Source organism: Sardina pilchardus, chromosome 19 (assembly GCF_963854185.1).
Source record: "Sardina pilchardus chromosome 19, fSarPil1.1, whole genome shotgun sequence".
Lineage (NCBI taxonomy): Eukaryota > Metazoa > Chordata > Actinopteri > Clupeiformes > Clupeidae > Sardina > Sardina pilchardus.
Genome location: NC_085012.1, coordinates 14,781,731 through 14,808,675, shown reverse-complemented (window position 1 = coordinate 14,808,675; position 26,945 = coordinate 14,781,731). Strand labels below are relative to the sequence as shown.

Genomic DNA, 26,945 nt, shown 5'->3' with positions numbered 1-26,945 from the left:
TGCACTGTAGCTCTGGTTGTCTAATAAAATATTGAAATTATTTCCGTAAATAACGTCAGTGTATTATGTCAATGTCAATGTCAATGTCAAATTTATTTGTATAGCACAATTTACAGACGGCTGAGCCGCACCAAAGTGCTTCACAGTAAAGTGCAAATATGCAGAGAGTAAGTAAAAAGAGACACACATTTAGTTAAAAAGATAAAAAGAAACAAATAAAAACAAAAGGAGAGATATCAAAAGGTGACCATGGGACACTGTAAACAGGTGCTTAAAAGAAGGGGACCCTAATTAAAAGCAAGTGCAAAGAGATGGGTTTTTAACAGGGAACGTCCTGTATTATAGCGTACGTCCTTCTCAATACTTCAGGGTCATTGACTGCTGTTCCGGTCCTCAGTTCCCCATGGGCTGTGAAGTTGTCCACTCTTCTCTGATGAGAGGCATCCTGCCCCTGATAGTTTTAGCACCCTACAGTGTGGCCTTTACTTTGATTTGGCTCAGCTTCCTGACAAATGTGCAGATTTTGAAACAGAAATTTTGTCTGATAATCTGCTGAAATTTGTCATGTGTGCTGCCAAATGTCTAGTCCACCATAATCTACATTCCGCTTTCTGACACACCCATCAAACCCCCAAGCCCTTGTTGACTCCTCTCCAAATATGGCACAGATTTTACCATAAAGTCCAGTGTTCGTGTCTTTGGACCAAATTGCTTTTGGCCATCTGTCTTGAGGTTTCCCCAGATGCCGGTTGGCTCTGATTTTTGTACTGCGGTCACAAAAGTAACTCTTTCCTTGGCATCACTGCTGCCGCTTTTTGTTTGAGTACGCCCGTATTTTAAGCTTTATGTCTTTATTTAAGTGCGATTCCATCGTCTCTCCAGGGAAGCCTGGATTTATGTGTCGCCTTTTGTCACTTTGGACGAAAGCCAAATGGACCAGATGCAATCACAAATGCTCATAAATATTTCCCCGTCCTCCATCAGATCTGGGTGCACAGCGCCCACAACGGCAGCGGCTACTTCACCGTGTACGGCGACGAGGCGCTCCAGTCGGACCACTTCACCTCGCGACTCAGCTTCGGGGACACTGCGACGGTGTGGGCGCGCACCGGCTACCTGGGCTTTCTGCGGCGGACCGAACTGACCGACGCCAGTGGAGGTACCTCAGCACGTGATGCTCTCAATGCTCACAGACACAGGCAGTTGTGTGACATTGGGCCACACCAATAGTCTGGCTATCACCAGACTAAGCTCAATCTTTTAGGATTGAACCTTAGTCTGGGGAGCCTGCGCTGTATTTCTACTGCACAAGAGGCGTGATCAGTGGGAATAGTTCAAATGACCAATCAGACCAATGACGTGGGTGTGCCTGGTGGATAAGCCCGTTTGTGACAGCAAACGTGGACAGGAAGCAATAGAGATAAATGTGCAGATGTCCAGCCCAAGCTGCAATGCTACATCTGAATCGCCGGCAGATCGGGCTGGCCAGGATAGCCTCAAAAGATATTTAGAACAAATGGTGCTGATGTGATTACCTACAGAAGGGCTGGTGCCCCAACAGCAGTTCAGAACAATGAGAACCCTCTTCACCTTATCAAGCAAAGCAGTAATGTCTCAGGAATTAGGGCGCTTTTAAGGGTGGGAGGGAGCCAGGCTGCTCACATTTTACAAGTGGAACTCAAACAAATTTGCTTTATGTTATAAGATTAATATCTCTCCACCCAGTCATCCAACCCCTCACTTACCAACTGATTGCATTTGTGTTCTAGACCTATTATGAGAACATTACATTATTATTATTATAATTAAATGATAAAAGATCAATATTCTTTACCTAAGATGATATGACTTATTGTCTGGGAGAGCACAATCGTCCTAAAAATAACCACACAGTAAATAGCTCCGACCATATGACCGCATAAATGGGAGTGGTTGTTCAGTGTTTGGTTTTGGATGTGTAATTGTTTGTTCAAAGACTTAGCTCTTAGTGAACCTGCATTCAGTTCTTGCTCTTATGTACAGTTTAAATGGGCACGTATAGCCTGAATTACTGAACGATAATGGATCAAAGTCAGCTTACATCAGAAAACCTGATTGCCTGTAGAATTCTTTACTGGTGCTGAAGAAATGAAATACAAGGCATGTTACTTAACCCATTGGAATGGCACAATCCTTATAAATACAGTAGCTGATGAGTTGAGATCATTTTTCAGGAGAATGATATAAGTAAGTAGTCTGACTGTGTGCTTCTGTTGTCCGTCCCTCAGAGAGGCACGATGCCCTGTATGTGGTCGGGGCCCTGGATGAGGCCATGGAGCTGCGGGGTATGAGGTACCACCCCATCGACATCGAGACGTCCGTCATACGCACTCACAAGAGCATCACAGAATGGTAGGTTCCTCTTTTAAAGGCATCAGTTACATTTGAAATCAGGGTTTACATACATGTTATGTGACACAAAAGTTGACGATTCTGTATTTCTGAAACTAAGCTAAAATCAGGTGTGTGTAGTGATAGACCTTTGAAGGGTTCGAAGTTATCAACAGTGACACACGCCAATGATCCTATGCTGTATTTTGTCATTAGCTCAAGGAACATGTCCATAACTGCACAGCCTCCTGAATGACCGTGTCAAATGTGCCTGTGTGTGCCCACAGCGCGGTGTTTCCCTGGACCAACCTGCTGGTGGTGGTGGTGGAGCTGGAGGGCTCGGAGCAGGAGGCCCTGGACCTGGTGCCGCTGGTGACCAACGCCGTCCTAGAGGAGCACTATCTGATCGTGGGCGTGGTGGTGGTGGTGGACATTGGCGTCATCCCCATCAACTCGCGCGGCGAAAAGCAGCGCATGCACCTACGGGATGGTTTCCTGGCCGACCAACTGGACCCCATCTATGTGGCCTATAACATGTAGCTTGTGTATGGATGTGTGTGCGTGTGTGTGTGTGTGTGTGTGTGTGTGTGTGTGGTGAATGAGTATAGGTGTGTGTATGTTTATTTTTTATTTACGCAAGACTGCAAATGACCTCTTGGGTCTTCTTCAGGGGAGAGACAGAGCAAAAGGAAGAGAGAACCCCTATCAAAGAGAAACCAATGGGAACAGAGGATCATTGGCAATGTTGAATATTCAAAGGAGACAGAGCACAGGTCTTGGATGGGAACTGCATGGCTTTGAGAAAAAAAAAGAAAGAAAAGGCTGCTCCTGTTTTCCTCTCTATGGTGGAAGAAGAACTCGCTCCCCAACCCCCCCGTTGTAAAACTTGCTTTTTTTTGCTTGTTTTGAATATTGCATTTTATTTTTTTGAGAGAAAAAAAACAAACAAACTGTGTGTGGCTGTTTTCATGTAATGTAACTGCTGGCGTTCGCTCATTTTTAGTCAATGGCGAAGGGTATTTTTTGAAAAGAAAAAAAGATATATATATATATATCGACATACCGTGGCAAACTGTGTAACTTTATGTTTGGTAGTTTTATTTGGAGTAGCGTGTTGGAAGTATACACGTAACAAAGCAAAACTTACCCATTCGGTTCTTTCATGGAAGAGGAGGTACGGAAAAAAAGGATCTGTATGTATGTTGAAACCGTTCATCTGCAAAATTTGACATTCTGATTTTTGCTCTCTTTAAATGTACTTGTCCCTAACCCCAACTGGCTGGGGTGCAAAAGATCCCTGCATTTTCGATTCCTCCATGTTTAATATCATTGTACAAAGCTTAGGGTAAACACAAAGTCCAGTTGATATTGTGTAATTATGTACAGAAAATAGTTCTTATTTATTTTGTTCTTTTTAGAAGTGTGTGAGAGAAGACATTTGAAAATGTTTTCCTCATTAAATATTGCTAATATAAAAAAAAAACAAAGCATTGTATCATCTTGAGTGAGTAGTATCACATCAAGTATATGTAAAAATATAAATATATATACAAATCTATATAAATATATATACAAAATAAGACCTAGGAATCACCAATGAAAAGTTTCAAATGCAGTACTTCCCACTTGCATGGTGTGTGTCATAGGCAAAAGTGAGTTTTGAGAGTTACACACAGACATGAATATCAATCTGATTCCAATTACAATGAATATGGAGAAATATGAGAAACCAGATGTTTTAAAAAGGTGAAAAGTATGATGAATGCTGACAGAAAATGTGTGTTGCTGGGGTCAAAATATCTATGTGTGTGTGTGTGTTTCTTTTAGATGGAAAAAGTCTATCATTATGCCCTTATCGAGTGATAAAGAATCTTTAAAAATGTGCCTGGAATTCTGTTTACACTCTGCTTTACATAATTCAGATTCGCATCACAACCTCATATGCTGTGAGTTGCTGATTGTATTTTTTTTTCTGTTTTAACCGTCATTGATTTCACTTTGCCGTCCATCTCATTTCATGTATATTCCTTTTCCAAGATTTTTTTTTCTTATTTATTTTTTACATTTTTGTTTAATGTTTCATTAGCTTCTGTCAAGAGATGATCATTTGGGAAAGGAACTGATGAACAGCGTCTTTTAAAGATGTCAGAATTATGCGGTGCTGTAATTCTAACCAGATCCAAGATACAGCAGCTCAAAGATATTTATGACACAGGTCTGTCTCCAAAATCACTGTGCTAGTAGTCAAGGTGACATGTGGCATGTGAACGTCTTGTCTAATGTCGCTGTAGCTACATGGTCCATATTCACCAATGATTATGTGGAAGTGTCTTACTTGTCTAAAGCTCTCCAGATCTCTTACTGATAGGGGTTTTTGACAGTAGGCTTTTAAAGAAAGAGGAGCCAGTCATGTCTGAATTAACCACTTTACAGAGGGCAGTTCTCCCAAAGATGAATAATAGGCTAAGGCTACTATGAGACTAAAATAAATAACAATGGCAAAACTAGTGTTTATGTATGTGTAGCTACATCAGTTTCATTTTGTTTGTGTTTTTTTTTTATAGCAAACATCAGTCATGGGAACAACAATTAATTGCAGACACCTGGTGGTCATTTCTTCTGGTCACTCCCGTGAACCAGATTCTGTTTTTCTGTGATATGTAGATGACTAACATGGTGGCATTGTTGATTGGGATCTGCTGCAGTCAGTGACTTTTGACATTGGGATGAGCTAAATTATAAAAAGAAAAAATGTCAAAATCATGTTTCCTATTTTCCCCCTTTTTCTAGTGTGATGGAAGTTTTTAAGTATGGGAACTGGATTGGCACCTAACTATTAAGGTGAAAATGCAAATGTTTTGTTTCATTCTGTTGAGAAAGACAACAAACAAAAGTCTTAACATATGTGTTTGATAGCATTAGTGTTGTCATTCCCATACAAAAAAAAAAATAGAAATGTTTTCCCATTTTTGAAAAGAGAAAAAAAAGGTGCACATCATTTCCGACCTGTGACGTTATTTCCTTCTTTGGTTGGAAATCTAGACTTACTACGTGAGAGAGTCTGCATGGTGTCTGTAAATATTGTTGGTTACATTTAAAAGAAAAAAGCTTAAGAAAAAAAAGAACAAGATTTATTTTGTATGGTGCAGGTGTGTTTTAAATTCTGTTTTGTACACATAAAAAGTATTCAATGACACTTTTATAGGAGCCTGCTTCGGCCAACCTTCACAAAATATGGTGCAATAAAGTGCTTTGATTGGTAAAAACTGTGATTTTCGTTCAATGTAGATGCAAATCTACTGACTTAACTACGAGATGTTGTATCCTCGAAGAGACACCCTAAAATAGATTTTCAAACGCATTGATACCTGTGGATGATATGTTTATTGTACCTTGTACATATACATAGAGTACTATTACATATGTAAATGCAAGAGGGGGAATCTCACAGCGAAATGTCAGAGAGGGGTAAGACTGTACAGACAGATGCATATAAGGGAAGAAAAGGGGCGCTACTACCATGTCGCAGGCTGGTGGGTTGTGAATACTCTTTTCAGTAGTCATTTCTCTTCCCCACATAAATATTAACGAAATTCTGTTTAAAGTTTAAAAAAAAGTGGATTGGATCCAAAGGAATTAAAAAATATATATTAATAAAAAATAAAAAAAAAGATGAGAAAAAACAAAAAAGTGTAACATCAAGGAAATGTGAAATAAAATGAAAGTCAAAGTAAGAAACTTTTAAAAGAAAAAGAAAGATATACAACCCACTTTTCATGCAGACGGGAATACAAAGAGTTCCCCACCTTAAAAATCACAAATACTCATTTTTTTACAGATTGAACTTTTATAAAATACATAGTTAATGCATTCATGAAATGTACATATGCTACTAACGTGCAAACGGCATCAAATGTTCACGTTTAGTGGCAAACATTTATTTACATGTAGTGCAACGGTGAGGTGGGAGAGCAAGGGGTGGGATGGGGTGGTCTGGGGTTGGGTGGGCGGCAGAGTGAAACCAATAGAGCGGGGGGGGGGGGGACCTTTGGCTGTACAGTCTACAAGCACAGCGGACACACACCCAGTGCTTCACAGAGACAGAAACTAAAGGCACCCATGGAGGAGCCTGTGCAACACCGATGGACAAGCTGAAGTGTTCCCGCCTCTTGGCTCCCTCCCCCCACCAATGGCTCTGCCTCAACGGACTGACTCATGGGCCGCAGTGACCATCATCAGTTTGCACATGCCATAGTCCTCTCTCCGTGCAGCCCAATACATGATCCAATTGCATCAACAATTTCAATTCAACTGTTTAACCGAAAAAAGAAAAATGAGAAGAACGGGTCATTATTTTTTTTAAAAAAAAATCATTAATTTACTAGTTGGTGTCAGTTACACTGGTCCACCCGCAGCCTGCTGCTACTTTGTCATGATTTTTTTTTATCTGTAATCAGTGAATGAGTTTTCTAAAAACATGATAATTTAAAAAAAAAAAAAAAATCACACATCTTTATGACCTGACAGGAAAAAATAGAACAGAAAAAGAACTGTAGAACCATCTGGATTCACAAGCAGAGGAAGAATACACAAGCAACACTAAAAATTAGGATGTATTATACAAATCTAAAAAATAAAATAAAATAAAAATCACTGTACACTCAACCTCAGCAAACAGTTCGGAACATCTTTCCAGTCATGGAATCCAAAAGAGATTATTTTCATTAGATTAAAAAAAAAAAAATCATGTTTAAAGGGGGGACATGAAATGTGCATATTCAGACATGGAAGATTGTTTTAGCTTGTTTTTTTTTTAAAGGCAAGTGAACTAACCTGCCATCATCACCCTGTTCCCAAAACTGTGAGAGCACAAACCATTTAGGAAAAAATACTATTTTTACAAACATCAAAGTCAATGTTTGAGGCAAACATTGCCCACCTTACAACAAAATCAAAATAAAATCCCCCACATACATTTGATCAAAGATCATCTTGCACTGAATTTTTCCCCGACTACTTTTATGGCAAGCAAAAGGCATTTGAATTTTCTTCGATGGAGAAAAAAAAATCTTGTTTACATTGAGTAAAGGGATCTAGCCAGGGTTAATGAGATGTTGAATGTTGAATCTGCACCTTTTCATGATTACTGTTAAAAGAATGGGACAGGAGCCTGATTCACACCTGGTCCACACCTATATCTTGTCCACACTCGCCACCAAATGTCTAAAAGGTCTTCCTCGCTCCTGTGACCGTGATTTCTTTGAAAGCAACATAGTTGTTTAAAACGGTTTTAAAAACAGCCGATTCACCTCCCAGGGCCTTGGGACGCCAGCATTGAGTTGTGGTGAGAAAGGAACAAACCCAGTCATGAGTCTCACAGTCTTCAGGCGTGCAAAGCTGGGGGCTGTCGGAAGGTCTGTGGGCTGGGGCCTGGGGTGGGTGGGAGGGGTATTGATGGGTGGGTGGTTGGGTGGGGGGCAGTCGTTGGCGCGGCTCATCTCTTCCTGCGGCAGGTGCGCTTGTGGTCGGCATGCCAATGTTCCTGTTGACACTTGATGGAGCAGTAGGAAGTGTTCCAGCAACAGTGGTACATGGCCTCCTCTTCACAATTGTAGCACTAAGACAGTTAAAGACAACATCAAGACGTCACATTTCACTCATTTAAGGAATCTTGTCAACAACAGTACTCTGAGTTCCAGTGAAGGCCTGACACAATGCATTATGGCAGTGATGAGTCTTGATAAGCCTGTGTTAAGTCTTACAACTTGTTCAACAAAAATAAAATGATATGGTCAACTGCATGTCCAAGACACACATATTAGCACACTAACAAGTTTTTATCATAGCTAGCTGTGCCACTACTTCAAAGGTTCTCAACGTATGAGATATTAGTTTGAAAGTTTTTCCCCACAACTCCTTAAATGCTACTTTAAATTCATTCTATCCCACTTACCCCAAGGATAAATTAAGAATTCTGAATCAACTTTTAAACACTTTTAGTCACTAGTGTCCCGGATTAATTAATGCATTTTATAGTGAAGTCTCCGCTCTATGTTTCATAAACAGAAGTTTTTGGAACCTCACAGCAGTTACAGCTTTGCCAATTTGGCTTTTTATTGCAAGGGTCCTTAAAATACTTGAAGTCTTTAAAGTCACAGCAAGCTCAAAGCCAGCTTTGGATCAGACACATCTTATCTATGCAGTGATCTCAATAATACCACCAGAGGCAAAAAAAAAGAGGTTCAAAGGTTTCTTGAACACAGAGGCAGAGGCAAGTGTTTACTTCTAGTAACTGACAGGAAATATGCGCATTAGACATGACTGTCTCTTAATCTATACTGCCTAATGTCTATAGCTCATTGCTAAGGTAACCGAGGGTCAGACCACAGGTATTTTTAGATCTAAAACATACTTTTAAACTATATACAAAAGGATAGTAATAATAAAAAAAAGTCAGTGGTTAAAGCCATTGGCACATCAGCATTACTGATAGCAATGGAGATTTCAGACGGACGTGGCTTGGTTATGAACTAACAGAGAGACAAAGTAATGATGGGTATGCCATTATCTTTGAGAAATGTTCAGAGCACTACAGCTTCTGAAGAATGGGCAATAGTATGACACATGTTAAATATCCTGTGGCCATGATGAGGCCTAGAAAACAGATTATGTACTGTAGGCAACACCATCAACAATAGTTGGGCCTACAAAACATTTCAAAGACAAATTTATAAATGAATATAAGTGTCTAATGACATTGGCTTATGATTGTGTTTTTTGTTTTATTTTCAAAGCTAGATAATGTTACAAATACGCTTGGCATACTAAAATCAATTTTGATAAAGAAAAACTAACCACCACCTCATTAAAGACACAAACAACATTTGCTTCTTGCAAACGACAACAGGTCTCACAATCTCATAATTCCTCAACCCTGGTTTACTACAGCCCTGCTCTGAATTATGGAAGCTATAGATGTCTGGAAATATTGCCTCCTCTCTGTGTCTATGCAAATACTATGATCTAAAACGTTAATAAGATCAACCGCTGTGTGCAGACGTGACTCACCCACTGCTTCTTCTTGGTCTGGGAGATGAGCTGCTTGTGCTGGTTCACCATCTTCTTCATCTCCTCCATCAGCTCCTCTTTGCACTTCTCCTTCACCTGCTTGCACTTCCTGTCCATCTCCGCCTGGCCGCTGGCCACCGCCTTCTGCACCGCCTGCCTCTTCTCGTCCTCCATCTCCGTCCGCAGCTGGGGGGGGGGGGGGATAGAGAGAGAACGGGCCACATGAGATGCCTGACTGAGTAATCTCAGAGGACACTGAGCTCTTAAATCTGCCCTCGCCAGGCACATGTAGCTATTAAAATGTCATGGCATTTGTCTGTGCTTGTGACTTTAAAACAAGATTCAAAAGAAGCATTACAAGAACGCAACAGATTCTTGTGCCGCAGGGTTTCATACGGTTAGAAAAACTGACCAAATCATCCATCACCTCATGTTAAATCTCACCATTATATAACACAGGCATGCAAACTGGTCAGGGGGGAAAAAGGTGAGAAGAGTGCACAAAGAGGGAAATGGCCCTCTTCGCGCATTAAATGAAGAGCATTTAATTCATCTGTCACATTAGCCTTTGCTATACTAATAGTCTGCCTATTTGTGTTCACATTTGCCGATCCAATAGTTTCTCATCAGATCAGCACGCATCATGTAAGTCACCCATTTTGGATTCAAAACGGCGAATTTCGCCAAAAGTTGAGGAGTTTGCATGTCTGATAACGGCACTGTTTTCGGTCACCAATAGATTATTCTGAATCGGAATCAGCTTTATTGGCCAGGTTTGCGTTAACAATCGTTATTGTGGCCTGAGGGTCCAGGTGGGCTTCCTCTCACCTTCTCCGTGGCCTCCTTGATCAGGCGCTCGGTCTCGCGCTTGTTCTCCGACTTCATCACCTCCTTGACGTCGTTGAAGATCTTGGTGTACTTGTCGTGGCACATGTTCTGGCAGCTGCTCTCGTTCACCGTCTGGGTGAAGCGGTGCTGCATGCGCGGCCCGGACGACGAGCCCGAGGAGGAGGAGGAGGAGGAGGCGGAGGAGGAAGACGAGGGCCCCGTCTTGCGGGTCTGCGTGGAGACGGACAGGCGCTCGGGCTGGTGAGGCGTCGCCGTGGGGATCTCCTGGCTGGAGCTGACCGCCTCCATCTCAGGCTCTGGCTCCTGGAGGAAGAGGGAGGAACACGATCACCCAACCACAAGGACACCTGGTACAACCTGGTAAAGGGGCCTTCTACATTGGAACGCATACTGTGTGTGTGTGTGTGTGCGTGTGTGTGTAAATTAATTTGTAATTCATTTTTACAGAGGAAAAGACAAATATGACTCTCAGCAATAGTGGCTGCCACTCGTTGTGAAGTAGAAGTACACCAAGTTAATGATTATGTTGAACGGTCACACCGTGAGATATTTAGCCGCCGGCACAATCCATGACGCTACTACTGCGTCATTCCAAGCTCATGCAATCGTGAATCACATCACAACAATATAAAACAAATGCCATCATACCCAATCACAGCGAGCCAGTGAAAAAGGAAATTGTTAACTCAACTTGAGTCATTCGCTTTTTGAGGTTGCTGTAATATCAGTGCAGCTTTGAACTAATTTCCACCACCTCCACTGCACTGCAGGAGATGAGAGTCAGAAGGTAGCCTACTCCTCCACTCAAGAATAATGATCTTTGCCCAACTAACTCATAATAGGTTCTAATGTAATAACGGACGGCATAAAAGCTGTTTCCAGGCAAAACTGAATGACTGATTGCTATTGAAGTTTGCCAGTTATACTCTCCACACGTCAATGTTCACTTGTCACTTTAATCACAGCCGGTTCATTTATTATGACATCATGCAAGCATTAACGTCACGTTAACATTATTAATTGTCATTCTTATTGTCTCATGCCTTCAGAAAGGCCACTGATACGTGGTGATAGACGGGGCATGTTAACATAGAGTGTTTATAGACGGGGCATGTTAACATAGTTTTCTACTGTAAAAATTAATATTAAATTTAAATCTCTCACTCTGGCCTATAGGACACTGACTGGATCTGCTCCTAGCTACTTCAGTTCTTTGATCAAGATGTACATTCCCAACCGCCCATTGCGATCTTCTGAGGAGCGTCTGTTATGTCGACAAACCATTCTTGCTAGGTCAAACTGTAGATCCTATTCTTCAGTGGTTCCGTGTTGGTGGAATGAGTTGCCCAGTGCTCTCCGTTCCAGCAACAGTTTTGGATCTTTCAAGAGGGGTCTTAAGGCATATTTGTTTAATATGCACTTAGTCTTTTGAGCGTTTGTTATGTGTTATGGTTTGTATAATAGTATTGTTTTATTATAATTTGTCCATTGTTAGAATTTGACATTTATTCTGCTATTGTCCTTAAATTTAGCCATACCATACTATAGTTATTGTTATAATTAACTGAGTGACGTATTTGATTGCAATTCTCATTTCATTGTTTTATTTCTCATTAGGTTAGTGCTTAATTGATTGTTTATTGATAATATTGCTATTCTCCCTTTTTGTAATTGTTCACTGTTATTTAATTTGTATTGTTATTTATTTGTATGTCGCTTTGGACAAAGGCGTCTGCTAAATAACCATAACCATAACCATAACAAATCAAAATGTTCTCAGTATTCCAGGGGACATGTCCCACCAAAAGATACATAGTTAAACCCATACAGTGTCTTTACAAAACGCATAAAGAAACTAACTTTCTTCATTCACATTCTCGACTCTAAACTGATTTTTTGTTTTGTTTTGTTTTGTTAGTCATTTTGAGTGTGGAAGCATCTGCAGTTGTCAGAGAAAGACAACCCTCACAGGACCCATGTACAATATAAATATACATGTAGAATGTACACACAGACACACACATGTAGAATGTACACGTACACACACACACACACACACACACACACACACACACACGTAGAATGCGTGCACACACACACACACACACATACATATATATAAGTAGAATATACACATACACACACACACACAGTGTATATGTATATGCACAGTTTATAATGTGAAACATAAATATACATAGAAATATAAAATTAGATTCTACTACATGCTGTTTGCGTCTACACTAGAGCCACAGGAAATAACCCATGTGTTGCATGATTAGACACAAGATTGGGGATTTTGACGCAATGCCCATTTTCATGAGAGCGTACAAGTGGGACCGAAAACCCCATCCTGTGAAAACATCCACCTGTGAATTTTTTACAGACGGAATCAGGACAAAATGTGCAGGGCGCGGGTGGGACTAGGACATCGTTTAGCAGAGGCGGAACAGGATATTGCAAGAGCAAGAAAATCCATCTTGTGCCCTCAATACTGAACCGCTGCTCATAATCCGTTTGATGTCACCCTGATGTCATGCTAATGAACTAAAATGAGACACAGTAGTGTCAGCTCTGTTGTGAATGTAGTGGCACATGCATTAGTGTGACTACTTTTATATGACTACCAGTCCTATATGAAGGGAAGTGGAGGAAAGGGAGTATTATGCCAGTGCCTTGCTGACAAATGGACCTCAGTGGGAATATGTTCACAAATCACTTGTTATCTCTTGTTATTCTCGTGTCTGCTTCAGGCATTTTATAAGGACCTGCCAGGCTTTCAATCACAGTAATCACACACACATACACACTCTCTCTCTCTCTCACACACACACACACACACACACACACACACACAAACAAAGATTCATGTTGCAAACAAACATGCATTTATAATCAGGGAATTTAGACACACAAACACACACACACACACACACACACACACACACACACACACCTCCTCTTTGGGCTCAGGAGGTTGATTGCGACGGCTCTTCTTGGCCTTGGGCTCCTGGTTAATCTTCAGCTGTGATGCACATAAAAAAAAGAACACGAGAAAAAAAAAAAGTCACGACTCACTGCAAGTCTGCACTATACACAATGTTTACACCATCTTTACCCCAAACATCTTGTTTTATTCCACCCAGTATTTAAAGGACACTGAGGACTAGTCATCACATTTGGGATTCAGGGGTGTTTCAGTTATGGAGATGACGACAGCGCTTGGCTAACGTATCTTTCTAATCGGGCTTAATTAAGCGTGATCAGCCTATGAAATTCCTGACTGAGTCGTCAGAGGAGGCGTGACTAATGACCCCTTCATTCCAGTTAATAAAAAAAGAATCATCCTGTTCCGCGCATAAATCAGGTCTCTGTAATTACACCGCAATATGAGAGATATGCCGTCTGCCGAAAACCCATTTTTATCCCAAGCCAAAGCCGAAACACAGATCCCCGTAATTACTGTAATCATTCTCTAAATGGCAGCATAAGAAACAAAGGGTGACAACACGTGTGCAATGTCATCGAGCGGCCACCAGATGGCGCCAGAGACAGGAGTCTGCCACAGCAGCAGCAGCAGCAGCCCGTGGCCCCCGTACCTGCTCGTTGCTGGTGGAGGAGATGCTGGACTCTGCCTCGTCTAGCCGCTCCTCCGGCCGCTCGTCGCCCAGGCCCTTCCAGGAGCGGCCCTCGGTCATGAAGCGCTGGTGCATCTCCAGCTCCTCGCAGGCCTTCTTCCAGCTCGAGCTGCGCTTCACCTGCAGCTGCTGGGCGTTCACCGTGATGGGCTGGATGTTGTCTGCCGGGATCCAGGCCCTGGGGGCGACAGACGGCAACAGACGCTGTTATCCAGAGGACTTGACAGTGATTAAGTCAGAGTAAACTATTAGGCTTCTGCTCAAATCAAAAAGGCAGTAGTGTATTTAAGTGGTGAATAATAAGCAGTGATTTTTATCGATTTTTATATATAATCTCATGGTAATAATCTCCATGTTTAATATCCTGCCAATTTCTAAAGGGTCAAGGAAAGGTGAAAGATTCTGTGTTTGCCACTTATGAACTCTCAATTCAATTTAGAATGATCAGAGAGTCAACTTCTGTCTTTCTCCAGCACTTTTCTCAGTGCCACTGTCCAAGCCTTTACACACCTGTTGACATGTAATAACGTCAGGACAGGTGGCTATTTGACTGTTTGCATTTGACTAGGACACGTGTGCGTGGATGTGGTTGTACTGTTAGGTCTGGATGAATTCAATGATTAATAGACAGACAACCACCTGGGTGTAGTAGGAGATTTGCTTAAGAAATGTTGACACAACCAAACTGCCCGTCCTCCACTCCCATACGCCACTCACCTCTGATGCTGATAGCCGAAGAACCTGACGTCCACTTGGTTCCCGTCTTTCTGCATGACCTTTGCTGGCCAGTAGCCAAAGCCTTTCATGCGGGCCCACACCAACTCGTGAGTGGGAGTCTGGAGGACACAGAGGACCACCTTCATTCAGAGGCACACACCGAGACGGACACACACAGACAGATAAGACGAGCCTGGAGGAGGATGTGTGTTCCAGCCAGTGCGTCAGACCCAAAAAAAAGCGCAGTGCTGATACTCACACAAGGGTAGCAGAACCAGTTGTCCGGCCGTGCATTGGAGAGGTAGAAACAGTTTTTACACAACAGCAACTCATTCAACTGGAAAAAGAGAGCAGACACACAGAGAGGGTTGGACCTCGAGAGCACACCTCGCCATGCTAAAAATCACAGATTTCACAGGAAAATGCGCTATTTGACTTGACTTGACGTGTGCCCACTCACAACGTACCTCGTGACACGTGTCGTTGTAAAGCATTCTAGCAATTTCAGTCTGATCACTGTGCCCTGTGAACAAAAGTCACCACTTCAGATCAAACCCTCACACAAGAATAAGTTAAAGTTTCTTATGTTACTATTCATAAAAAAGGCATATTTGAGGCGTAAAACTTTAGGTGGAATTTTAGGATATTATATGCTTATCAGTGAAGTGGGGGGAAAAAATCCCACTGAACACAGAAGAATAGAGGATTTTTAAGAAGTGGAAACGATGGATACAAAAATAGATGCACAGAAACAGTCATGTCTCTTTTCCAATGAACAATCATTTAAGCCTCCATGTGTGGTGTGATAGTAAGTTATGAATATTCACAAAAAAAAAAAAAAGCCACAGAACACAAGGAGACACACAACCATCTGCGGATGAACTGATTCTCCTCACCTCCAAACAGGATGGCTGTGTTGTGGACAATGAGCTGAGCATCTGCTTTAAATTCCTCAAAGTTCTTGTATTTGCCCTCCGTGATGTTCTGCAGGAGGGATAAAACACAGCTACACGTCTGAAGCTTCTTAAGGGCATTGCACACCGCCTCCGTGCCATTTAGAGAATTTAGAGATGTGATGGAGGTTTCATACAACTTGACTTCTACAACCTAGCCGCTAATATAACACAAGGTGTGGGCAAAAGGTAATGAATAACACTGAAAATATTCAAAGCTTGTCTTTGGGGTCTGCAGTAACGTATCTTAACTACTTTGATTCCCTAACTCTACATGATCATCATCTGGTGGAAAAGATCCGTTTAGTTGAACAGCTCTCGCTCTCTCATTCTCACGGTCATTCTCGTTCCAAGCTTCCTCACCTCCTGAACGTTTTCCACCTCCATCTGTGTGTGGATGAGTCTTCTGTACATGGGCTGCTTTGTGTCTTTACCCTTTTTGTTAAGGTCAACGGCCTAAGGGGAGGTAAATGTCAAAGCAAAAATCAACACGAGACAAACATTAGCCTCAATTCTGACCCTGCTACCATCTTTTTATATCATGTGTTAAACACCAACACAACACAGGCTTTGTTGACAATTGAGACATTTTAATGTTATATTACAAAACATGTTGTCTTCCTCCTTTAAGTCTGTCAGATAGCCACATTTTATAATGTTTTTCTTCATAGTTCTTAACTGCAGATAGAAATGAAAACCACCTATAAAACTCACCCTCTCTTTCATTCGCCCAACAATAAACTGCAGGTATGTGATCATCTCCTGCTTGGAACAGGTCTTCTTCTTGCTACCCTGCAGAGCACATTCAAACGAGGGAGTCAAAACAAACAGTCAGTGATCCATAACCGTCTACATGCACCACTGGGCCCCCTGATCCACAACCGGGCACTTGATCCACAAATTTGACTTTTCAATTTGATTCCAATTGATTTTTCCAGAATGAAAGTATTTGGTTTTGTGGTCTTACCCTTTTAGCCAATAGCCACCCTATCTAAACACCCTTGTAGAGACACACACACACACTCACACACTCACACACACACACACACACACACACTCACACACTCACACACTCACACACTCACACACTCACACACTCACACACTCACACACTCACACACTCACACACACACACACACACACACACACACACACACACACACTCACACACGGACACACACACTCCTGCCCAGTGGCTTGACCTACCCTGCAGATCACACATTGCCAGTGGGCACTGCTGTCCCTGGGCCGGTGCTCCTCTGACAGACAGCGCATGTGGTAGACGCGGAAGCAGCCGTCGCACTCCATGACCTCGCCGGGCAAATGGCACTCGAAGCAGTACCAGTCGTGGCTCTCCGGCTCCCACTCCTGCAACACAGACCCTCAGGGTAATACACCACCCTCGGCCCCAGCGGTGGCGCAACTGGCACCTGCACCGCACGCCGGCGACCCGGGTTCGATTCCCGCCCCGTGGTCCTTTCCGGAACCCACCCCGACTCTCTCACCCATTCACTTCCTGTCTCTCTCTACTGTCCTGTCAAAATTAAAGGCACAAAAGCCCAAAAAATATACTTAAAAAAAAAAAAAAAAATACACCACCCTCCCGCCAGCTAGACCCTGCATCCCTGGCATGGCCGACTTACATGGATATGCGCACTGCACACACACACAAACTTGTCTGTGCCCAAGCTCACACACACACACACACACACACACACACACACACACGCACACGCACACGCACACGCACACACACACACCTAATGTGTGTGCCTGTCCTGTATTCTGTGCTATAGCTGGATGTATGTAAGACATTATAGAAGACCTACATACACATCTCCTGACAGTCCAGTGAGACCCGAGACTATGTTAGCTTATCTATGCTAATTTAACATGATCAAATGCTAGAAGACTTCATGACTTAATTGTGGTATATGAGAAGCACTGGAACGGTAGGGTGAATGCTCACTCCAGGGGTGCGTTTCATGTAGCGTTTATACGTCCTCCCTCGCTCCTCGATGCCTCGATCCTCACTGATCTACATAAAGAATGATGGGGGGGAAACAATGGGATAGTCTATCCAGTGTTAGTTATAGATCAGTGGGAACGCCCCTCGAGGATCGAGCATCGAGGATCGAGGAGGCATAATGAGAGGCACCCCTGGGCACCTCTTTCCATTGACCTTTTAAGGTGTACACATAGCGGAGAGAAAACAGTGAGTTGGAGGGCAAAAATGTCTCACATGCCACACAAGCTCCCTCCCCAACCACCATCTCCTCCTCCTCCTCCTCCTCCTCCTCCTCCTCCTCCTCCTCCTCCTTTCTCCCATCCAAGTCCCCCACCATCAGCATGCAAGGTGCACACGACACACACTTCAACAGCATCCCAAACTACTATCATTAGTAAGACCACATCTGATCACAACTACAGTATGCCCGTCACAGAGAGACTGTCATTGTTGCCCAGTGCACTCAGTCTGCAGTCTATTTTTTCCTGTGACCACATACAAGGTGAAAGTACTGCACATTTTTACACACTGTACTTTTACGATGAAAAAAAAGAAAAGCGTTGTTTGCATATGTGAGAGGGGAAACTGCAAAGAGGCAGAATACTTGATATCTAAGACATAATACTTACGGTAATAACAACAACAACATTATTCAGGGGCTATGATAATACCAAGAAGGAGTTGAGGGCACATTGAGATTGTCCCATAAAGCACAGCGATGAAATTCAATGAAACTTGAGTCAGGTTTTTTTTTTTTCTTCAAACATTATCTTATTTCAGGATACAATGTGTCAGTGTTCATTCTTTTTTTTAAAAAAAAATTGGAAATTGCACCCATTTACAGTGCAGAGAATAAATTATAGAATAGACTTTTTAAAAAAGCTCCATTGAATCCAAAACTGTGCTGTGAATTGACCACACAGACTAAAAGCTACTGGGACGGCCTTGTTAGTGTAGAGAGGGAGAGAGAAAGAAAAACAAAACAAAGATAAAACAAAAACGACAAAAATGAAAATCCAAACATACCTTGCTTCCCTCAGACATCTGCTCCTGTGATAGCAAGTGATCCAAAAGACAGTGTTTTAAATCCTAATCGCTGCACGCACCTAACAAGACACACCTGCCGACCACACGGACGCTTACCGGCGGGAACGTGCTGCGAGTTCGTGAAACTACCACACACAACACGCCCTCTGCTCATGACGTCTGACGTCGACGCAACACACACAAGCATTGGTATCATCCTGTTTTGAATTTCTAAACTTAAATCAATGTATAAATCACACATGACTGCCTAGAAAGACAACCTGGCCTGACAACATAACATTTCATAAGTGGAGCTCCATAGGTAATCAGCTAACAAAAAAATACATGGTTCCCTCTGAAAGCTTCTGATCTTTCAATTTTGACACTTCCATTTCTTTTGAGAGACAGTGCTCTCGTGTAAAGGTAGAATGTCCCTAGACACTGATAAAAGGTAACTGTGGAGTGCATTGCCTTTAACTTAACAGTTTCACAAGTTCCCTATGACAGCCACCAAACCTGTCCAAATGTATGATGTAGAGTCTTTATTTAAAAAGGCTTTAGTTAAAACACTGTGTCATGGAAATTGTTTCTATTCTTGTATGTGTATGTTGCGGAAGAGGTGGAACATTTTTCTGAATGTGACTTGGACAGAGGTCTGTAAAATGGGGAAGGAAGTAAAGGGTTGGACACTACACACACACACACACACACAAATGGTTCCTCAGGGGGAAACGCATTTTCAGAAAACCATGTTATGGAAACAAACAGGATCTCTGTACTGGGATATCACATCACTTGCTAAATCCCTACTCCACGCTGGCCTGAAATGAATTGGGTGATGTCAAATATCACCAACATAACTGTACAGCTGAAACACATTTGCGTTCAGCCGAAGAGGACCACGTCTCCATGTTGCTGGTGTTTCAGCTGTGCCCACACACACACCAGCAGGCCCACATGCAATTAGTGAGGACAGAGGGACGAGAGCTCTGAAGGGTAGGATAGTGCCTCACCATTTCGTCCCCTGGAAGCCAGTAGCCCTCCTGCTCCACGCCTGCCTTGGAGCCCTTGCAGCCCACTGTGAGGGTTTCCACCACCAGCCCATCCTTCACAGCCAGCACCAGCTGCCTGCCCGTCTCCTTAGGATGCATCCCATACACCCGGCTCAGGTACCTGCACAAAAGGAGGAAAATGGTCTCCACTCTCTGTCCACACATCGGAAATGTACATACTGTAGCAGACCATGCAACAATATTTTCTTTAACCCACAGCCACAGTCATAAGGTAACTAAGTTTTTCTGTGACACTTCTATGTACCACAGTCAAGACATCTCTTGAGCAGAGTGCAAATGGTGTATTAGATAATACACGATTAGATACGAAATAGATTTTGTGACTTACTTTGAAATCCTGTCCATATTTGCAATTTGCTTCTGGTTGCGAATAACCTCAACGGCCGACCACACAAACTGGACAACTTTGGGGTCGGCCGCCCTTTTTTTCACCACCCGCGCCATTGCTTCCCAGCTCACTCTGGAAAGACACAAAGGAAGGCAACAATTTGCCATAAGTGTTTCGTTAAATAATTGAATTTGACACAAACATTTGATAAAATAGAAAAACACAGTTCTTTTAAAAGATTATGTTTTGTATTTTCATGCTATCATGAATACAACCACTTCCAAAAGTAACATCAGGCAATACACCTTTTTTATTGTCTATATTCTACAACCAACACATTGTCTCCTCACTGAGAGCCCTTTCATGGTAAATAAATAAATAAACAGACAAACAAACATTCCCTCTCTCCTCCATAAGGCTTTGATAATCGCATGGAGTAATCACATGTGGAGAAGAATGCTGAGGGACAAGTCATCTGTCTGAAGTTAGTGCAGTTTATTTGAGAAGCTAACCGTTCTAAGTGCTCTACAGTCCTGAAACATATGGGATTGTTTTTTTTACAAGTTTTGTGTTTGGTCTTCTAAATCTCTATAAAACCTCTAGGCTACTTCAACAGTCCTCTTACACTGAGCGTGAGAAAGAGCGTAAGAATTAGGCAATAATGTCGGTTTCTGACTAAGTGAAGGCCACGAAAAAGAGCGGCTTGAGCAAGCACCCGCGTCACAACCCAGTCAGTCTCGCCGGAAGAGACTACTGGTTCTCAAAAAAACTACATCCACGCTTCCAATATCATTCCATCAGGCAAGGCCATCAGGACGCAAAATACATTACATGTGGCACAATAAAATAAATGAATGAGCCGCTATTTCCTTTACATTAAAATAAGCATCCAGCAGTATTAGCTATAGATATATTTCCACATAAATATCAGGGCTAAGCATGATAAACGCAATGTTAGTGAGGATGTTCATACCACTGGAATGTAAAGCTACTTTTTAACAACTGAAACTGACAATAACGCTTCTTTCGAACTTACAGTTACATTGTAGCCCAAGTTGAGACGATGTTGCGGGGCGGAGTGTAAAGAAACAAAGAATATTCCAGGAGCTAAAGCCAGACATATAATCTTGACTACTGCACGTAGCCTATGGATTGGGAATAGGCATTATGGTGCATTGACTGAGGGCTATGCATAGAACCGATAGCACATCATTGTTCTCAAAATATACAATATGTGCCCGGTCAGTTCACGGATTAAGAGTTAAGCAATGTGTGCACATTTCTGAGCAAAGAAGGGCCTCGGTCCAAATGATTCATTATGCAATTTGAGTGATCTTGGAAACACAAAAGGGATACTATCTTTCTCGTAGCCTACCCTACCCTGTGCTAGGCTCTGTCGCCAACAACGCAAAGACGTGTACATAAAACTGTTACAATCAGGGTCTTTTATGAGGTGACAGACATTTATAAATACGCATTTGTATTCGGCATCTGTTTATTGTGGTAGAATCGTTCTATTTCGACATGTAAAAAATGTTCGCGATTGGAGGGAAATCCCTTATCGCCTCACATTCTTGCTAGCAGAAGGGACGCCATGTTGCTACTCCTTTCCCTCAGTTGAAAACAGGACCAGCTACTTGGTTGTAGCTATTTTCTTTCCCTCAAAGCGAATTGTCGAACTGAAGATCACACTTACCGAAATCTTATAGATTAATAATGCCCCGCCTTATATTCTCGCTCAGGTCCTCAAAACAAGGCTGGTTACATTTGTATTTCCGGGAGTTATATGTCAGAATAATGGTTGAGGCACGGCCACAGTTCAGCGCTTCAAGGGGGTAAACATAAGCCAGGTTGGATTTTGTAGATGGGGAACTCTAGTGGTAGCACGCAGAGTTGCGGGTTATTCCAGCCCTTTATCTGTGTTAAAGAACAATTGTGCTGTTATTAAGGTAAATTATGCTTTTAAATACCAGAAGAGACAGTTGTTTATTTGAACACTTAGGGTGTGACTAGGTTATCACTCCCATTCATGTAGGCTAATTAAAATGAACAGGACCATACATTCTGCAAATAAAATGCAGTTAAATAGCCTGGTTCATTTTTGTACAGGTAAGACTTAATCTTTTCTATCCTACATTCAGCACGAAGCTTCAATTTATGTTTGACTGGAGAGTTTTCAAGAAAACGAATAAATGATAACCTAATCCATTACATGACAGATTATGTTGCTGATTGGCATGCTACTCATTTGATTCCTTGTAAACTCTGCCTTAATTAAGTGCACATGCTGTGCGTAAAGGCATTGCTGAAGACGGCTGGAGAGACCACAGATCTAGTTAATTGTGTGCCATACCAGTCTGTTCTCTGCAAATAAACTTCCCTACAGTCTCAACTATGTGCTATTAAGCAAATCATTTTGAAATGCTGGATATAGGCTCCTTAAAATGCCAAATAATACTGATATAGGCCCTTATAGGCCCTTTCCTTGAATTTTCCCTTGGAGATCAATAAAGTATCTATCTATCTATCTATCTATCTATCTATCTATCTATCCTTGGACATTAAATATGCTTGAAATGGCGACAGACTAAATTGTATACCAGTGGTTCTCAAACTGTGAGGTGGGCCCCACTAGTGGAGAATAGAAACATGACAGGCAGGGCACGATAAACTGGAGTAAATTATGTCCTTTTTGTAGCTGTCTTCATGAATATCTTTCTTTTTTGACAAGGAGGATCATACATTCAGCACAAAATAGCCACACACCAACAGGCGTCATAAACAGGCCTACAGATAGATTAAAACAACATCTAGTGGTGGGTGGGTCAACATGAACTTGATGTGGTCGAATTTACAGAGTTACTGTATATATTGTTGATCATTTTGGAGAGGAGGCACATTTATATAAAAAAGTATTTCTTTACTGTCTCAGACTATGGTATAGTATCGATATACAAATGGTCTTGTATGAGATTAAAGTGGTCGCTTGGGGGTCACCGATGTGTCCTCATTGTGAGTCCTTCTGATTGATCAGATTTTCAGTGGTAAATTGTTGGTTGAAGTTGACCTGCTGTTTGCATGAAATCACTGCTTCTGTTAACCAATGTGAGAGTACCTAATCTCTGTGCTGCCATGACAGCATCATATCAATCAATCAAATTAATTACATTTTATGGTACTGCAAGCCGGATATTCAGGGAAGGCTGCCTGAGCATTACATTATTTAGTGTCCTGATTTCACAAAAAAACACAACAAAAGGCCAAACGATACAGATGTATATTAAAAAAAATAAAAATTATAAACAGATTAAGCAATTTTATGCATGTCAGTCAAAACAATAATATTGTGGAACAGGAAATATAGAGTAGATTAAAAAAACTGCTAGGCCTACTTAATCTTACCATCATCACCAGTCATCAGGATACATTAACCCTTATGTTACTGATCTCTCTTACTTTAAATCCCTATGAAGCTGTATCCATTGTCTTGGATGTGTCTTCTTTATACTTATACTCCTAAAAACATGTCCTTAGCATTATTTTTTTTATTATGACTGCCGCGCAGCGAACCGGTGGTCATATAGGTTTAGTCAGATTTTATTTGATTTGATTTTTTTTGTGCAGAGCAAATTTCCGTCAAGAATTCCCAGGAGACTGAAAAACCAGGGTGCACGAAACTTGGTGGGAATGTAGCCCCACATAGCATGTTGCCATCATTGATCTGTCACCCCCTCCGCCGGACTGGGCCCCCCCCGAAAGGAGGGTAGGGCGGAAAAGTTTTCGGTGAATAACTCGAGAACCGTAGGGCCTATGAGGACCACCTTTTTTCATAAGTTGGTCTCAAAGGGCCATGTCATCGCATCCCGTAAACACTCATTTCATATATAGTGCCACCTAGTCAAACATAAAAAAGCAAAAATGAGGTGTTGTAATCGCAGGTATTTCTGATTCTGACCTAACATGGTCAAAACTGCACGAAATGGGCAGTGTAGGATCATTTATAACACCCTCTGAATGCACACCAAGTTTCATGGGAATCCGTTCATGGGGGGCCATGCAATAAATTAATTTATGCTATACCTCAACTTGCCTGTTGGTGGCCGGAGACAGTTTTCTGTGAATATCTCGAGAACCGTAGGGCCTAGGAGGAGGACCACCTTTTTTGTGTGTTCGTCTCAAGGGCCATGTCAACTCATTCCATTACCACTCATTCCATGTATAGCTGCACCTAGTCAAAAATGAAAAAGCAAAAATGAAGTGTTCAAGTGATCACAGGTATCTCTGGCTGACATGGTCAAAACTGCACAAAATTGGAAGTGTAGGACCGTTATGACACCCTCTGAATGTATGCCACGTTTTGTGTAATTTGATTCAAGGGGGACCATTCAATAAATTAATATATCGAAGGCTGAGAACCAAAGGGGCGTAAGTGACATTTTGGTCAAAATTGAGTTATATATATCAACTGAAAGCTCTTGATGAGCTCTCTTAGCTGATAAAATTATAGAAGTAAAATATTTATATAGTTATTGAACAAAAACCAAAGGTCTTTAACTGTAAACGTATAGAAGCAGTTAGATTTGTTTTGGCTCTCCTGTAAAGTTGGTGAAATGTCACTTACGCCCCTTTGGTTCTCAGCCCTTGATACAGTATGTGTACATTTTGTGACTACAATATGCACACGCTTGCACAAACACATTTAAAGATACATGCACACACATGCAGATACGCACACAAGTACCTGCATGCACACACATGTAAACATGTAAACACACATGCACAAACACACCCACATGCATGCACACACACATGAACACACACACACACACCATTACCCACACACACACAAGCGAACAAACACACAAGCGAACACACACACAAGCGAACACACAAGCAGACATAAAACAAGTAGAGGCATACACACACACACAGGGATGGAGTAGCAGGAGATGGACAAATTGACAAGCGTGATTAATTTTTGTGGAGAAAATTCCTTAATATTTTGAAGAAACTGACCATATTTCCTTCTGCATGTTTTCAATTCATTTGCATATGGGTATATTTGCAAGTACCTTCACAGCTTCCAAAAGATCTCATAAAGTTATAGTTAGTTTGACAATATTTGTGCCTTACAGTATGTTCAGGTCTGTGTACACAAAGGTGTTTCGCCAGGTGGGTAGAATCCAAAGATACTGTAGGTCGAGTAGACAGGTGAAAACAGGAACCCATAGGGCTGAAAAGAATGCCTGCAGGGCCTTATTGACTGAAACTGAGACACACACATTCACTGAAATAAAAAATGGATTTACGTAATTTCATCACGGCGGTTGCACATGAATGAAATGCTTAGAATTAGTCCAGCATTTCTCTTTTGATTTACAAAATTGATTCATGCTGTGTTAACCCAATTTGATCAAGAAATTCCAATGAAACTGGTTAGGCTAGTGTCTGTGAAATATTCTTCCTCGTTCAACATTCTCAAGTGGCCAGATAGGGTCAACATCTAGATAGATAGATAGATAGATAGATAGATAGATACTTTATTGATCCCCAAGGGGAAATTCAAATTCATCTCATGTTCTCCTTCAGAGGACCATACGTCCTCTTTCAGTCAAGTTCTCTTGGTTCTCTACATACTGTATACTACTGTATACCATAGCCCTTGTTGTGAGTGTGGCCACATAGTTCAACGAGAACCTTTAGCAAAGTGTACTGTATACATTTGCCTCTAGTCGCCTGTCAGCACAGTGGCACACAGCACGCAGAACTGACAAGTGTGAAGTGACAGAGAAAATTATTAACAGGTTTTGCTCTACACAGTTTTGTCCTCTGCCTTTGAGTGGATACTGTGATCTTCGGTACAGTACGTGAAGATGGCATGGCACACTTTGATCTTTGCCACCCCAGAGCTAACTTTGGTTCTTTTTTGGAGGCAAACTTCAGAGGTCTATGCAGACTGCATGGTGCTTGAACCCACCTGTGGAAAGGGACCTGATGAAACCCATGAATAGTAAAGAGCAAATCTGATTGTGATTGTAGTCCTCAGCTTGCTGGTGTGGAAGAGTTGTCATACTGTATGCACAAGGCTAAAAGCACAGAGCATGATATGGACGAACTGGTGACATCCTGGCTATTCACAGGTTTAATTAGGCCCCTTTCCACAGGTGTATTAATCAAGCACCATGCAGTCTGCATTGACAATCAAGGTGCTTGATTTTATACACCTGTGGAAAGGGACCTGATGAAACCCATGAATAGGTCTGTCCATGTGACCGAGGTATCCGGGCAAGAAGCAGCCTTTGTCAAGGACGAAATGATCATTATGAGAGGTAATGTTCATGCATCACTGATCGGGCCTACCGGGCCCAGGGTCCCAAGAACTCAAGGGGCCCTGAATGGGGCTCCTCAGTCAAATAACATGGGTTATGTTATTCACCCCTGACAGCTGAATGGGTTCCCTCCGTCATTAAAGGGTCCCTCAATCATATACCATGGGTTACTATTCACCCCTCAATCTGAGAGGGGCCCCTCAGTCAAATAACACAGATTACGCTATGTGTGATATGTTATGATAGGGCCCCTATTTAGCTCAACCTGTGCAACAGCTTTTCACAGTCAACAGATCAACTATGCTGACCTGCCTGTAACATCTTATAGCTTACTGTATCAGAGATGTACTCAAGAGGTCACTGGATCATCTTCCTCATCTCAATATTCTATCACAAGTGTGGCCAAATTACTTAAGTCAGCACCAGTCAGAGGCTACATTCATCGTTTTGTACATTTGATGCCATCACGTCCCCAAAAATAGGCCTATTGGTTTTACAACAAAAATATTTGGCAATTTGTTTCAATTGCAAAAATACACAACTAAGTATTTTGATACCAAATAGGAAGCCATTTTCTTCAACCCAA

At 41.9% G+C, this 26,945-nt stretch overlaps 2 protein-coding genes across 5 annotated transcripts in view; one reads left to right on the top strand and one right to left on the bottom strand.

Moving 5' to 3' along the window:
- The window catches only part of dip2ca (disco-interacting protein 2 homolog Ca), a 98,396-nt gene extending 92,663 nt beyond the window's left edge, over window positions 1-5,733 (top strand). For both annotated transcript variants that reach the window (XM_062521898.1, XM_062521897.1), the window contains 3 exons: window positions 985-1,159; window positions 2,268-2,391; window positions 2,658-5,733. In XM_062521898.1, coding sequence (XP_062377882.1) covers window positions 985-1,159; window positions 2,268-2,391; window positions 2,658-2,910 — 552 coding nt within the window. In that variant the 3' untranslated portion in view covers window positions 2,911-5,733. The remainder of the gene's footprint in view (window positions 1-984; window positions 1,160-2,267; window positions 2,392-2,657) is intronic.
- Window positions 5,734-5,735: 2 nt separating this feature from the next.
- Window positions 5,736-21,870, bottom strand: zmynd11 (zinc finger, MYND-type containing 11). 3 transcript variants are annotated; one of them, XM_062521899.1, is made up of 16 exons: window positions 21,727-21,870; window positions 20,031-20,162; window positions 19,643-19,802; window positions 18,630-18,653; window positions 16,802-16,963; window positions 16,310-16,387; window positions 15,959-16,051; window positions 15,539-15,626; window positions 15,110-15,165; window positions 14,902-14,979; window positions 14,643-14,761; window positions 13,887-14,103; window positions 13,244-13,312; window positions 10,267-10,590; window positions 9,439-9,624; window positions 5,736-7,987 (listed from the first exon to the last, which is right to left on the bottom strand). In XM_062521899.1, the coding sequence occupies exons 2-16, from the start codon at window positions 20,144-20,146 to the stop codon at window positions 7,865-7,867; spliced, it is 1,893 nt and encodes a 630-aa protein (XP_062377883.1). In that variant the 5' UTR covers window positions 20,147-20,162; window positions 21,727-21,870; the 3' UTR covers window positions 5,736-7,864. The 3 variants fall into 3 exon arrangements, with proteins under 3 accessions (XP_062377883.1, XP_062377884.1, XP_062377885.1); XM_062521900.1 differs by lacking the exon at window positions 21,727-21,870 and adding an exon at window positions 21,067-21,164; XM_062521901.1 differs by lacking the exon at window positions 18,630-18,653.
- Between the last annotated feature and the right edge of the window lie 5,075 nt (window positions 21,871-26,945).